At 31.6% G+C, this 14439-nt stretch overlaps 1 protein-coding gene across 7 annotated transcripts in view; it reads right to left on the bottom strand.

The window, feature by feature from the left end:
* Nucleotides 1-14439, bottom strand: part of CDH18 (cadherin 18) — a 1107073-nt gene that overhangs the window by 124639 nt on the left and 967995 nt on the right. For all 7 annotated transcript variants that reach the window (XM_032279054.1, XM_032279056.1, XM_032279053.1 and 4 more), the window contains one exon: nt 11658-11825. In XM_032279054.1, coding sequence (XP_032134945.1) covers nt 11658-11825 — 168 coding nt within the window. The remainder of the gene's footprint in view (nt 1-11657; nt 11826-14439) is intronic.

Below are 14439 nucleotides of genomic sequence, written 5' to 3'. Positions count from 1 at the left end.
CCTTTTTCTTGAAAATACGCAAAGTCATTTTCATGAAGGCCTGTTCATGCTTGGCAATTATTAGATACTTTCATGGAAAAAATAGAAAGTGCATGGGGCGAAAATTTTTCCTAGAATGAAACATCTATTAGACTAATATGTACTATAGGATATGTAGTATTTTTAATGTCTCATATTATTATTTTTAAGGTAGAAGCCTTTTCTAATGTGGAAAAAATTAAAGGTATTGGTACCACTTATGAATTAAATTCCTAAAACATAAAGACGTGACTTACATTATGAAAATGGCAGATTACAAAGTTCCAAGCCTGTACACATTTGAATATTTCCCAGAGCTTTCTATAAGTTTTAAGTTGCCTTTTGATGTTTCCATGAGGGAACAAAGGCTTCGTGGAATTATCAAAAGTGACTTAAAACTAGGTGAAATAAACTTATAAAAGCTCATGTAAACATTCAAATGTGTACAGAAACCAAGAAAATCCCCACTAAGAAAAATGTGAATTCAGACATTAAGCATCTGTGGTGTTTAGACTTGCTCTTGCTCCACTCCCTTCCCAGGGCAAGGAGATTTTGGTCAGCAGGAGGTGACAAGCCAGTTCCAAGATCTGTTCTCTCTAGGAAAAGATCAACAAAGTTGACTAAGAAAGACAAAGAGGAGTCTCAATTAATTACAATAGGGAAGAAAGTAGAAACACTCCCCTGATTTTACAGAAATAAAAGGATTTTATAAGGAAGTCCTGTAACCAATTAAATACCAACCAATTAGATAATCTATAGATAATGAATATATTCTTATAAATATGACTTACCATGGCAAAATTAGGAAGAAGTGGAAATTCTGAATAGACATACTACTAGTAAGGAGAGTTAATAAACAATCAAAAACTTCCCAAGAAAGAAAAGCTCTGCAATAGATGGCTTTACTGGTTTAATTCTACTAGCCATTTAAAGAAGAATTAAGGTCAATTCTCAAAATCCTCCAAAAAATAAAAAAAGAAGGAAAATTACCTAATTTATTTGATAAGGCCAGCATTCCCCTGAAGCCAAAGGCAGACAAAGACACCAAAAGAATAGAAAACCAATTGAAGTTGAATTAAAATTGAACTTCAATCAAAATTGAACCAATTGAAATTGAATTTCAATTGAATTGAAAAGCAATATTCCTTATGAATATGAATGCAAAAATTATTAACAAAATACTAGTAAACTGAATTGGGCACAATATCAAAGGAATGTACATCATAAGCAGTTAAGATTTTTTTTCCCTGGAATGCAAGTTGAGTTCAACATATGAAAACCAATTAATTTTCATTTCCATTAACAGAATAAACAAAAGAAAAATCACAAGGTCATATCAATTCTACAGAAAAAGCAATTGACAAAATTCAATAACATATTATGATTTTAAAAACCCAACAAAATAGAACTATAAATAAAAAAAAAAAAAACTTCCTCAACATAATAAAAGCTGTATGTTAAAATCCCATGACAAATATCATTAAAATAATGAAAGACTAAAGGCATTTACTATAAGATCAGGAACAAAACAGGATGTCAACTTTTGAACTTTTATTTAACATAATACTGGAAATCCTAGCCAGAGTTAGAAGGCAAGAAAAAGAAATTAAAAGCATCCAAATTGAGAAGGAAGTAATACAATTATTTCTATTCACAGATGACAGGATCTTATACTCAGAAAGCCTTAGGGATTACACAAATACCCACTCTCCTCCACATACAAACACATACACATTTTTAGAACTAATAAAGTAATTCAGCAAAGTTACAAGATAATGAATAATTTCAAAAGAAAATAAAGCAATTCCACTTATAATAGCATAAAAATGATAAAATATTTAGGAATAAAACAATGTGTGCACTGACAATGACAAAATATTGTGGAAAGATATTAAAGACATAAATAAACACAGACTACTAGATGTCAATACCACAAAACATACACACACAATCCAATCTTTTAAATGGGCAAAAAACTGGAATAGACATCTCTCCAAATAAAATAAAAATACATAAAAAAAGAAGACAATGACTAGGTTGGAGAAGATGTGGCGAAATTAGAACCCTTTTTCCCTGTTGGTGGAGCAGTCAAATGGTACAGTCATTATGGAAAATAGCATGGAGCCTTCTAAAAAAAATCAAACCTAAATTTATCATATGATCCAGCAATTCCACTTCTGAATATGTACTCAAAAGCATTGAAAGTGATGTCTTAAAGAGATATTTGTACACCCATATTCACAGCCACATTATTTATGATAGCCAAAAGGTAGAATCCAGCAACATCCAGCAACATAAGGAATTGATAAAATACAGTATACACATAAAATAAAATATTAATTATCATTATGAAAGAAGTTAAAATTTGATATATGATATAGTCTTGCTGAATCTTGAAACATTATGTTTACTGAAGTAAGCTAAGCACAGAAAGACAAATATTGCATGACTCTACTTTTATAAAGTACCTAAAAGAGTAAAATTCGTAGAGACAGAAAGTTGATTCAAGAGAGGAAAAATGGAAAAGTAGTGTTTAATGGGTACAAAGTTTTACTTTTGCAAGACGAAAAAGAGTTCTGTAGATGAATGGTGTTGTTGGTTGCACAACAATATGAATATATGTGGTGTTACTTAAATGTACACAGTAGAATTGTTTAAAGGCTAAATTTTATTGTATATATTTTTTAATATATACAATATTTTTTAACTACAAAAAATAATATCAGGCTGGGCGCAGTGACTGACACCTATAATCCTAGAACTTTGGGAGGCTAAGGCGGGAGTATTGCCTGAGCATCGAATTTCTAGACCAATCTGGACAACATGGTGAAACTCCATGTCTACAAAAAATTAGCCAGGCATGGCGGCATGGGCCTGTCGTCCAAGCTACTCAGGAGGTTAAAGCAGGAGAATCACTTGAACCTGGAAGGCAGAGGTTGCAGTGAGCTGAGAATCTACCACTGCCCTCTAGGAGTATCACCAAAATAAATAAATACATAAAAAGATAAATAAAATCAAAATGAGAACAACTAGTACTTGAGCTGTTCTTCAGAATGAGAAAAATTAAGAAGAGATACAACAAATGCTAGGAATTTATGATGATGAGAATCTGACCAAAAGTATAAAACAGTGGAATATAATATTACTACAAAAATATATAATTGTCTTCAAAATGCCACTTTTACTCAGCTTTTCAGTGTGTGAGGCTTAGTCTCTCTGAGATATGAGGTAGGGCAATGTGCATTTTTCAACTTAGGTACCACATTGTTTACGGTATATTAATAAAATCTTTTTTTTGTATTTCAAATATGTGAATAATTTCTAAGTTATATTCTAGCTCACTCTAGAAGTTTCTTTTCCCTTTTAAATTCTTCAAGTAGCACTAGAATAATTTATCCTTGTTTTAAGATTACATAATGTTACACAGCCTAGGAATACAGATCTCACTGTGTAATAGACTTGTATGTGGATGAACCGTAAGTTCATATGCCGTAGGTGATCCTTTCACATAATTTCTTAGGCTGCATCATAAAATACTAATGATTATGTAAAGTACATTTAGGGAAGGAAGACATGATGAAGATAATAAAAGGGCATTTGTCTCATTGAAGCTTGTCCCTTTTAATATACATTTTTTTTTCTCCAGGACAGCATTAATTCTAGTTGCTTTTAAAAAGATCTTGTGTCTTTACTTCAGTAATTTTGTCAGTCACTTGAATAAGTCATTCCCTATGATTATCCCAAGGCCCTATCCTACAAAAGCTGTACAAAATTTTATCATTACGTTTGTTAGAACTATTTACTATTTTATTTTATTTAAATGAGTAAGTGAGATGCTTCTCAGGTAAAATTTATTGCCATGTGAGTGGTCATAAACTATGATATCTGACTTACAGAGTTTGTCTTTCTTGATAAAATTAATCAGAGAGTTTTTATAATCTCCAAGTTGAATGTTTATGCAAATACAGTTTGTGCTGAAAATGCTAATTTTAAATTAAAACACGCATACGCACACACTCACACAAGTATTCTGGGATTTTCCTGCATTTAAGAGACTTATATTGAATACTGATTATTAAGCATTGTGATTGGCTCTACGTGTAATGCTTTTTAAAACATAAAGTAAATGTAAATGTAAATTCTACTGCCATTTGAATGTCACACATTAAAAGGGCAATTTTCCTCTATCAGAATGTTTACTGATCTCTGAAATCTTTAAAATTGCTTCCCCAAATACATTCTGTTACTATGTGTCAACATGCACTACAGGAAAGCTGATTAATCTATAGAATTTTTTTTTCCAAGTATTACCATAGTGGAACACTTTTTTTTTTCTGTCACTCTTAATTATAGATAACATAAAAAAGCTTGAAGAAAGACTATTTGAAATTTTAATTGAAAATCAGTCCCCTTTTTAAACATTCTTTGAAGATGTAGGAATTGATTTGTAATGCCTAACTATAAGAATCAAATCATTTCAAAGAAATATATGCTTATTACCATAAGCATACCTACCTAAACAACATATTATGTAAAGAAAAAGGAATTAATGTATCACGTTGTTATAGTATACAACCACATAGATTAAAAACAAACCATAATATGGAAATGCCATATCTAGTAGGTTTCTAAACAGACAATGCCATATAATTTCAAAATATTTAAATATAAAATCAGAAGAATGCAATACTATCATTTATACCTGTTACTTTGTCAGAAAGAGATCTACAGATGTATGTACCTATTTAATATAATAAATATATAATTAATTATCAATTGTCTTTATATACAAATATCATGATGTAATTAAAATATTGTGTTTTTATGAAGGCTAAATGAAAATAAAATAATAACATTGCTCATTTTATGGTTAATTTAATAATTTCAGCTTTAGTTTAGAGTTCATCCTTTCAATTTAGCCACATAAAATATCAAGTTGACATAAAATATATCTAATTATCTTCCATAATGTTTCTATTCAAATTTAAGTGGAATGATCTTTCAAATCTGAATATGATACAGCGGTATATCTAACTCTGCCACATAAAACAACTATAAAAGCTGCACAGTAGGCCGGGCACAGTGGCTCACGCCTATAATCCCAGCACTTTGGGAGGCCCAGGCGGGTGGATCACGAGGTCAAGAGATTAAGACAATCCTGGTCATCACGGTGAAACCCCGTCTCTACTAAAAAATACAAAAATAGGTTGGGCATGGTGGTGCATGCCTGTAGTCCTAGCTACTCGGAGGCTGAGGCAGGAGAATTGCCTGAACCCAGGAGGCAGAGGTTGTGGTGAGCCAAGATCGCGCTATTGCACTCCAGCCTGGGTAACAAGAGCAAAACTCCGTCTCAAAAAAAAAAAAAAAAAAAAAAAAAAAGCTTCACAGTATACAGAACATGATTGTTTCAAAGCATTGAAGAATAATCAATGTCGGGCAGCCTAGATGAAGTATGATCCTTGAGAGAAAGGAACCATAACAAAACAAAGTTTATATACAAAAATACTGAGGGCATTTTAAAATATGTAGTTCTGGGGGAAAGAGTCCAAGCAGAAATTGTACAGCTTGTGAAGACAAGTTGAAGTTCAGAGCTTGTACAGAGGCTGAGAAATTGAGGACAAAGGCCCTGAGAAGAAGAAACCTCAGATAAATGAGGAAAAAAAAATGCAATTTTTCTTGTGGTAATTGTGGACACATCCATTAATTTCACATGCGTAGAGACTCTGAGAAACCAAGAGAAAGTGTATCCGGAAGGCAAAGGAGCTTGGCAGAGATTTCAGCACCATGAGGTACTGGGGTGTCAGAAATTGAGGCCAGTGGAGAGTGAAGAAGGATCCAGCTTTCAGGAGTAAGAGCTACTTCCTGGAAGCAAGGAGGTAAATGAAATAAGCTAGTCCTAACAGAATCCAACTGATTTACATACTCTATATGTCTGCAAGAAATAACTCAATCCTCTTTGAAAGATCGCATAATCATGAACCTCTGCCGCTCGTTTACGCAGTGTTCAATCAGTAATTCAAAGGCATGATTAAAAATGAGTATTGGCTAAAACAAAGAAGGAAACAATAAAAAAAAATGATCCAGGTATGATTTTGCTATTAGAATGCTATTAAAGATTTTGAAATAAGTATGGCTAATATGTTTAAATAAAGAAAAGGGTGAAGAGTTTCAACAGATACCAATAATCTGTATCTACTAAACCAAATACAAATTAGAGAACAAAAATGTCAATGTTGACGTGTGTACTTAATAGATTTAATAGATAGATTTAATTGCTGAACAAACAGCCGAGGAAAGGACTGGTGTACTAGAACAAAGATTAATATAAAATATCCAGGTTAAAGAAGACTGTAGAAGAATAATTATTATACAGCAGAGACAATGATAGACTAATGGTACACAGTTGAAAGACCTAGCTGATATACTTTGGAAAAGTGGTGGAAGAGAAGTGAGAAAATGAGGTTGAAGCAATGCTTGAAAAAATTACAGAAAAGCTGAGAAAATTCATTGCCAGTTGTCTTGGACTTAAAAATGGGAAAATAAAATATTTTTAGAAAATTTAGAATTTCCTTTAGAGAACAATAATTCAAGAAGAAAACGCATAATTTCAAGGCAAAATAAACAGTACCAGGAAGGGTAAATTAGTATTGACCTTTAAAATGATTATTTGCTATTTAACACAAAAGCAATAATGCCAATTTCATACAGGACTTAATACAAAAGATGACAAAAATAGAAAAAAAAAAACAACGAAAAAGGGTGAATGACATAAAACAATTTTAAAGTTGTTCTATTTCCAAGCAATGAAATTATAATGTAAGGTAGAATGAAATAATCATAATATCTACAGTAATTTTTTAAATAGAAAAAAGCATAAAAAAGTAAAACTTTTAAAACGTGAATGGAGATCAAAATGAATAAAATTAAGTAAATAATTCAGAGAATATGAGGAGAAAAAAGAGAAGAAAAAGTTTAGACAAATAGCAAATGATATACTTAAAATAAACTATATCAGTAATTAAGGTAGTTATAAATGTAGTAAATCAATATAAGCAAGAGAAATTATGATGTCATTTTAAACTAAACAACAAAAATATTAGCTAAGTGTACACAAGAAACATTTACAAATTAAGAATACAAAATTAAGAACAATAAAGTTTGAAAGTAAATTTTAGAAAATGGAATACCAGGCAAACCATAACCAAAAAGAAATGAAAATAAATAAATAAATAAAACTCTGGAGTAGCTATAGGGAACAAATTAGACTTTAAGGTATGCAGCATTATTAGAACTAGAGAGATACATGTCACAATAAAACAATTTTAAACTAGAGAAAGATATCAAAGCCTTCAATCTGTGTGTATCCAATAACATGGTTTAAAACTGCATCTAAGAAAAATTAAACGGAGGGAGAAAAAGAGAAATAGAAACATCCAGTATCATCTTGGAAGACTTTAACATCTCTCTCAATAACAGACAGGCAAAAATTCTATAAGGATATGGAAAATTAGAATGGTACAAGGAATAAACTTGAATGAAATTTACATATGTAGACCACTAACCATGCAGCTGCAGAATTTACCTTATTTTAGAGTAATTAGGAACAGTTATCAAAATCAAGTACATACTGGCATTTTAAAGGAATGCTCAAAATGTTTCAAAATATATGCCTGCAACCATAATAAAATAACCTAGATATCATTTTTAAAAGACAATAGAAAAACCCTAATTATTTGATAATTTAAAAAAATCCTGCACATTTTGATGGGTCAAGGGAGAAACTTTCTTTTTTTTTTTTTTTTCTTTTTATTTGTTTCAAACAAAGTATCAATGCTGAAAATATTATATAAATTTACATTTATACTCATACCACTGAAACTAATAAAAAACAGCTATCTCCCTAAAAATAATCACCTCAATGTCAATGTCTTCAGCAAAATTTTATTTTTCACTAACATTAGAAATTATCCAAACCAGTTGTGGTTTGTGATGTTTACTAACTTTATGGGAAATACTGCCATCTATCGAACTTTTAGGGCTTGATCCTCCAATATTCCATTGCACTAAAGCAGCTGCAGTAACAAGTTAGTTTACATGCTTGGCAATTTGCTATCACTTAAGTTCCAGAGAATGATAGCAAATTGCCAAAAACTTAAGCTCACTTGTGACTGCAGTCGGTGCAATGTAATGTCGGAGGATCAAGCCTTAAAGGTGGACTCATTGTGATTATTTGTCATGTGGTATGCCTTCTTTCTGTTAATAGATTATTTACCTTACAAGATCTATTCTGCATACAACAATATAATTCCTTCCATTTAGGACAGAGGTTTGTGTTGTAAACTTTCAAGTAAGGTATTGAATTTTACATGTATATGCTTTGTGCAGAATAGCAAATATCAGTGACATTTTATCTATCCAAGAATAAGTTATGTAACAACTATAACACAGAATACAGTTTTTAAAGACCAGAATGGAAAATGGCAGAATAAAATAAGTTACACCTTTAATAAAAGGACTAATACTCGAGAATTGTATATACTTAGATGATTTTCTCTAGAAGGAGAAGTGCACATCAGCTGTGTACTTTGAGTAGAACTTCAAGCCATAGATAGGCTGATTTATTTTCTTTCACTAAGAGTCTTTTTGTTTTGTTTTTTAAGTGGCTCTTTTTCAAACACCTTGTAGCCCAAAGGTAGGAATCCATTTGAATTAAACAGTGGCGACCCTTATAGTTGGGCATGCATTATCCAATCTCTATTCTCCTCCTTCACATTCCTGATACTGACAAGCAGTCTGTTTCCTCCAAGACATTTGTTTGCCTGTATCCTAGGCCACTGAGTTTGTAACTCTCAAGAGTAGAGACATTGTAAAGCAAATTGTTAGCTCTAATTTGCTGCCACTCAAACACTTACTCAAAGCCTATTTACTTGAAGCTAAAGTGATAACTAATTACCATGCAGTATAACTAGCCTACTCACTTTCTCAAGCCTGGTAGGTTAACCATGGAGGAAAAAACACTTTGAGATAATATTTTTGAAATATTTTTAGTGGGAGATGTTTATACTAGTGTCAATTTTAAGAAGTATAACTCTGTCAGGTGAAGAGAGAAAAATAGTAAGTGCAACTGTAAAAACCTCGCATTAGAGAAACAATTCAACTACTGGATCTATTTGAGGACAGGATACGTACTTTATAAAATTTGTTGGGTTTACACTTGTGCATGTATTTTGTGAATTTAAGTCCTTCTATCATTTTATTTTTCCAAGCAGTTTACAAAACTTCCCCTAACTGTTTAATATGTCGCAATTTATGGATAAATTAAATAACACTTTACTGCAAGTTACTTTCATCACGGTGACACCAAACTGTTGCAAAAGCAGCATTGTGTTTTGTTGAATTGGAGTGCAAAATAAAGTATCTTTTGAGCAAGCCAATGTTTAAGGTCCTGAATGTGTACTGTGCCTTTTTCAAAACTCTGAGGACACCTTGAAGTGCAACAGGATTTACATCTGTCAATCATTATGCCAGAATGTTACTGACTGAAGAAAGACAGAATTTATTAGACACAATGAGTTAACTCAGAGGGTATATATTTATTCTGTTTGTCAGGTAAAGGGATTATTTTCATTGTACACTGATGCTTCAACAGTAACACTATTACTTATCAAAATAATAAAATTAGGAACAAATGTTAATAGATTATATATCTATATTCATCTATATGAATAATATTCCTTATATTCATCACAATTAAAATTTTCTGTAAATCTCTAAAGTCGATCTTAATAAATCTATAAATTTAATATTTATTTTAGGGAGACACGGAGAAAAAGAGAGAATGGGAGATGGTAAATGTACTACAAACAAGCATTTACTGAACCCTATGACGTACAACCTGAGTTTTCTATTAGGGCTATAATGTGAATGTATATTTTAAAAATAGTGGTGGTAGAATCTATTTGAAAACACGATAGGCAAATTGGTATCCTAAATTATAATAAAGTGTATATTCTGTTGAGTCTGCATTATCACTTATTCTTTTTTTTGAATCTTCAACTTCAATTATACCAATCTACAAAGTAATAACATTTCCCTCATGGTGTTATATGTGTATATGCATATTGTTTGATCTAAATGGTAACATTGATAGAAAGGTTCCTCATAATCTGTAAAATGTTTTAAAATTTAATTACATTTTATGGCTTAATAAAATATGGACTTATCTATGATCTATACTTTTCTCATAGCGCAAAGGCCATGTGAATGCACCAGGTAACATTATCTTATCTCTGGCATCAAGATTTTGAAATAATTTTTATTTAATTATTGACTATGATTTGCGTGTATTTAATAATACTGTTAATAATGGTAGTTTGACAGACTATTTAAATTCAACTAATTTACTAATGAATAATCATTTATCAAATGCTGGGTACTCACTGGGCTGAACACCTACGTTTACAAAAACAATTCAAACGTCTTCCTACTTAGAGGATCTCATAAGTGGTAGGAGATCTTTGTACCTGTAGAAATTAGTGTAACATGAACAAGCATGAAAAAGTGCTGTGCAAGATGCAAAAACGAGGGAGGCTCTTCAAATTCTGCGACAGGAATTTCAGAGAAACTTGTAACAGGGGTTTTAACAAAGGGCTGTGGATAAAGAAAAATTCTAGTTGAAGTAAGGATGTACAAAGTGTTATCATATGTTAGGAAGAGGCAGTATTCCATTGTATCTAGACCTGAGGTATCAAGCCAATGCTATTAAGAGACAAGAGATAAAGCTGAGAAAGGCATTTCATGTTGACTTGAGAAGAGCCTTTATGACATACCAAAGCATTTAATTTATTGCAGATTTTAAACATCATTTGTAAAATGAACATAAGAGCCAGCTCCCCTGAAGGATATTTTTGATTATTAGTGACTATCATATAAAGTGTTATCTATAGTATCTTCCATTTTTAAAATACTCCAATATATTATAATTATATCATTTACATTCAGAATGTGTCATAAATACCATCTCCCTCCAAACCCACAGGATTCATATGGCTTGTCTCCCCGCAAATTGCCTACTGAATTATGCTTTCTGTTTTCAAGTCTTATATTTTACTAAGATCCCATCTTATCATATTAGCTACAACTTGCTTTTGGATGATGTGTGTGTGTGTATGTGTGTGTGATTGAATCCATGTGTCTGTATAGAGCATTCATTCATAACATGAATATTTTTTTTAATTTCAGTAACAGAAAGTATTTATGTAATAATGTTGCATTAGAAGAATATTTGCATCAAAATACATTTTCAACATCTCCATGAATACTTTAAGAATACACAGCTACTTTGTCAAAGGGAAGATGCCATTTTTTAGTACCACCACATAATTTTTAATATTTAACTTGATGCTAAATGAAACTCCAATTCTTAACATGGTCCCAATTATCTTGTAGGTTCAGAAGACAATAGGCAGGGTGATTTCATTAATCTTACATAAAGAAGGGTGACCCTATAGCACAAAATTGGAACAATTCCACTTAAAAAAAAAAACAGTAAAACAGCAACATGACATTGTTCAAGTATTTCATTTTGCTTTACATAAAAAGATAATGATAAATTCAAGTCATGGAAAACAAATACATACTCTGAGGAAAGCGTGGTGGGTTGTCGTTGACATCGGTTAAGGTGATGTTGACGGTTGTAGATCCTGAAAGCCCTCCAACTTGCCCAGCCATGTCTTTGGCTTGAATAACCACTGAGTAATGTTCTCTGGCTTCTCTGTCCATGTTATGTAAGGCTGTTCTAATAACTCCTGTAATACATATGTTTTAATAAACAGTATGAGTTATATAATAAACAAGTATAACAAACACACACGTTTTAAGAAATGTCTTTTAAAATAGCATATTTTTGAGATAAAGCCACACAATCTGAGAAAAACAATACCTTACCAAGACACCTACCTCTCTGCATTTCTTAAAGTACATGATCCCTCAAGGACAGTCCTGCCACCCTATTCCTACGGCTAGTGTGCTGAACATTTTACCGCTTGAGCTCCTCAGAAGTGTCAGCTAAGATGGTCACATTGATTTAAGCAGAAGTTAATTTTCCCCTTTACAGAACAATTTACATTGCTTCCTGGCAGAGTTATAAATGTTTAATGATGGGAAACATTTGAAGACTTTGGACACTTAAACTGAGATTATAAGCAGGCGCCATATTAACATGTATCAAAGATTAAGAAACTCACTATTTTTGTTAGAAACAACTTTAAGGAGAACTAGATCTAAGTATTTAGGCAAAATAAAGAAAATGATAAGATTTATTCTGTAAATCATATGTAAAGGTCACATTTTTGTCTTAGTAGCGCAAAGAGGGACGTTTAACACACTTTTGCATGATGAACGATTGGACTGAATAAAGAAATGAAAAATATTAAATCCCCATTTGTGATTAGACATACATAAACACCTACCCCTACACACCTAAATTAAATAGCTCTGTTAATAGAGCCTTACATTTTACAAACCAAAAACACATTTTCTGGAGGATAACATTTACTCAGCGGCTATTAACTATGAAATGACATAGAATATTGTCCTTATGTCCATGAGACAGATCATAAACCTGTATATAAATATATATATATATTTATGTGTACCATATATTTATGTGTCCATCTATATATGCATATAATTATAAAATATAAACATATTTGATACTTCGAACATAAGACATTAACAAACTTATTTTCATTAAAAAGATTTGAATCATGTCATCTTTAATAAATACACCAATGACTTTTAATCAAACTTGTACTTGATTAGTTATAGTATAATTCTTAAGAAGTTGTCAACTATAACTCTTACTTACAGGTTTTACCAAATACTTTTACTGGCATTATCTTAAAGTATAAGAAGAAAGGAATTATATTTTACATTAAAAATAGCCTTTAAAAACAGAAAGGAGTATTCAATCACTTGTTTTGTCACTTGTTTTGAATATAAAAAAGTAAATGAGTTTTCTTTTTTTACTGAATTGTTTAGTTAGGTACTAATGACTTTGAGAGGAGAGCCTCAGGTATCAGAAAAGAAGATCCCATTACTTTCACATATTGTGAACATATAATTGAAGGAATTCAGAAAAACTTTCCTGAAGCTAAATAGGAATGAAAATTATTCTTATCAAAATAAATTATAATAGCGTGATAATAAATGATTCATCTAACTCATGCATATAAAAAAGCCTCAAGCACCTTTATTAAAAAACAATGTTTTATCATATGAGAATTACATTAGTAGGAATCAAACTGATACAGAAATGAACAAGCAAAGAATTTATGAAATTGTTTTGTGAAAGAAATTTATATTTTCTACTACTTAAAAAATAAAAATATCTTTCCTAAGGAGAATTCATTATATATGGGACTTGTTTTTGGTGGGGAGAAATATGAGATTGTTATCAAAGATAAAGGTTTACAATAAAAGCATTAGTGAGTTTTGCAAAATAGATATGTAAAGGTAAAACTAAGCATTATGAAGTGAATGACACATATCTATTTTATACAATATGAATGTTATTAATTAAAGAGGTTCAGAGAAGGTAAAACAGCAAAATTTTCTGTTTTATGGTATGGACTTCAATAATTTCATTACAGTGCCTTTATTTCCTTTCTTTTGTAAGACAACCACTTCCAGGGTGAATGGGGAGAAACTTGCCGGCCAAATTTGCTCGTGGAAAGAAAAGATCATATTGAGAACTGACACATACTTCTCTGAAACTATTGTCTCAGCTTTAACTTAAAATCATAATGCTCTTGAGGATAGCCCAGTTGCATGTGCTTAGCTATGACCCCTCCTGGAGACATACAGATAATCAGAAAATGTTTCAGTCAAATCGCCATAGCAACATGATTTCGGTAAAAGATAATCACCTTCTAACATGGAGCCAGATGCATTTACTGGCATCACTTAAATTACAACTGAAATACAGTAACTTCTTCTTTTTCCTTTTAAATAAACTATATTAAGAGCAGTTTTAGGTCCATTCCCAGCAAAACTGAGCAGAAAGTACAAAGAATTCCCATATACCCTTTGCCTCCTCCATGCACAAAGCATTCCCAGGAACAAGATTGCATACCAGAATGGTACATTTGCTACTATTGATGAGCCTACATTGACACGTCATTACTATCCAACGTCCAGATTTTACAATAGAGTTCACACTTGACAACTATATGACGACATTAAACTACTTCATAGTGTCAAAATAATAGTTTCACTGCTCGAAAAATTGTCTCTCTTGTACATTTATCCCTCTCCTCCCCCAGCCCCTGGCAATCACTAACCTCTAATCTTTTTACTGTCTCCATATTTTTGCCCATTCCAAAATGTCAGGCATTTGGAACGATACAGTTAGCCTTTCGG

The sequence above is a fragment of the Sapajus apella genome, unplaced genomic scaffold (genome assembly GCF_009761245.1).
Source record: "Sapajus apella isolate SASKATOON/1434 unplaced genomic scaffold, GSC_monkey_1.0 scaffold11, whole genome shotgun sequence".
Classification (NCBI taxonomy): Eukaryota; Metazoa; Chordata; class Mammalia; order Primates; family Cebidae; genus Sapajus; species Sapajus apella.
This window is presented reverse-complemented; position numbering and strand designations above follow the sequence as displayed.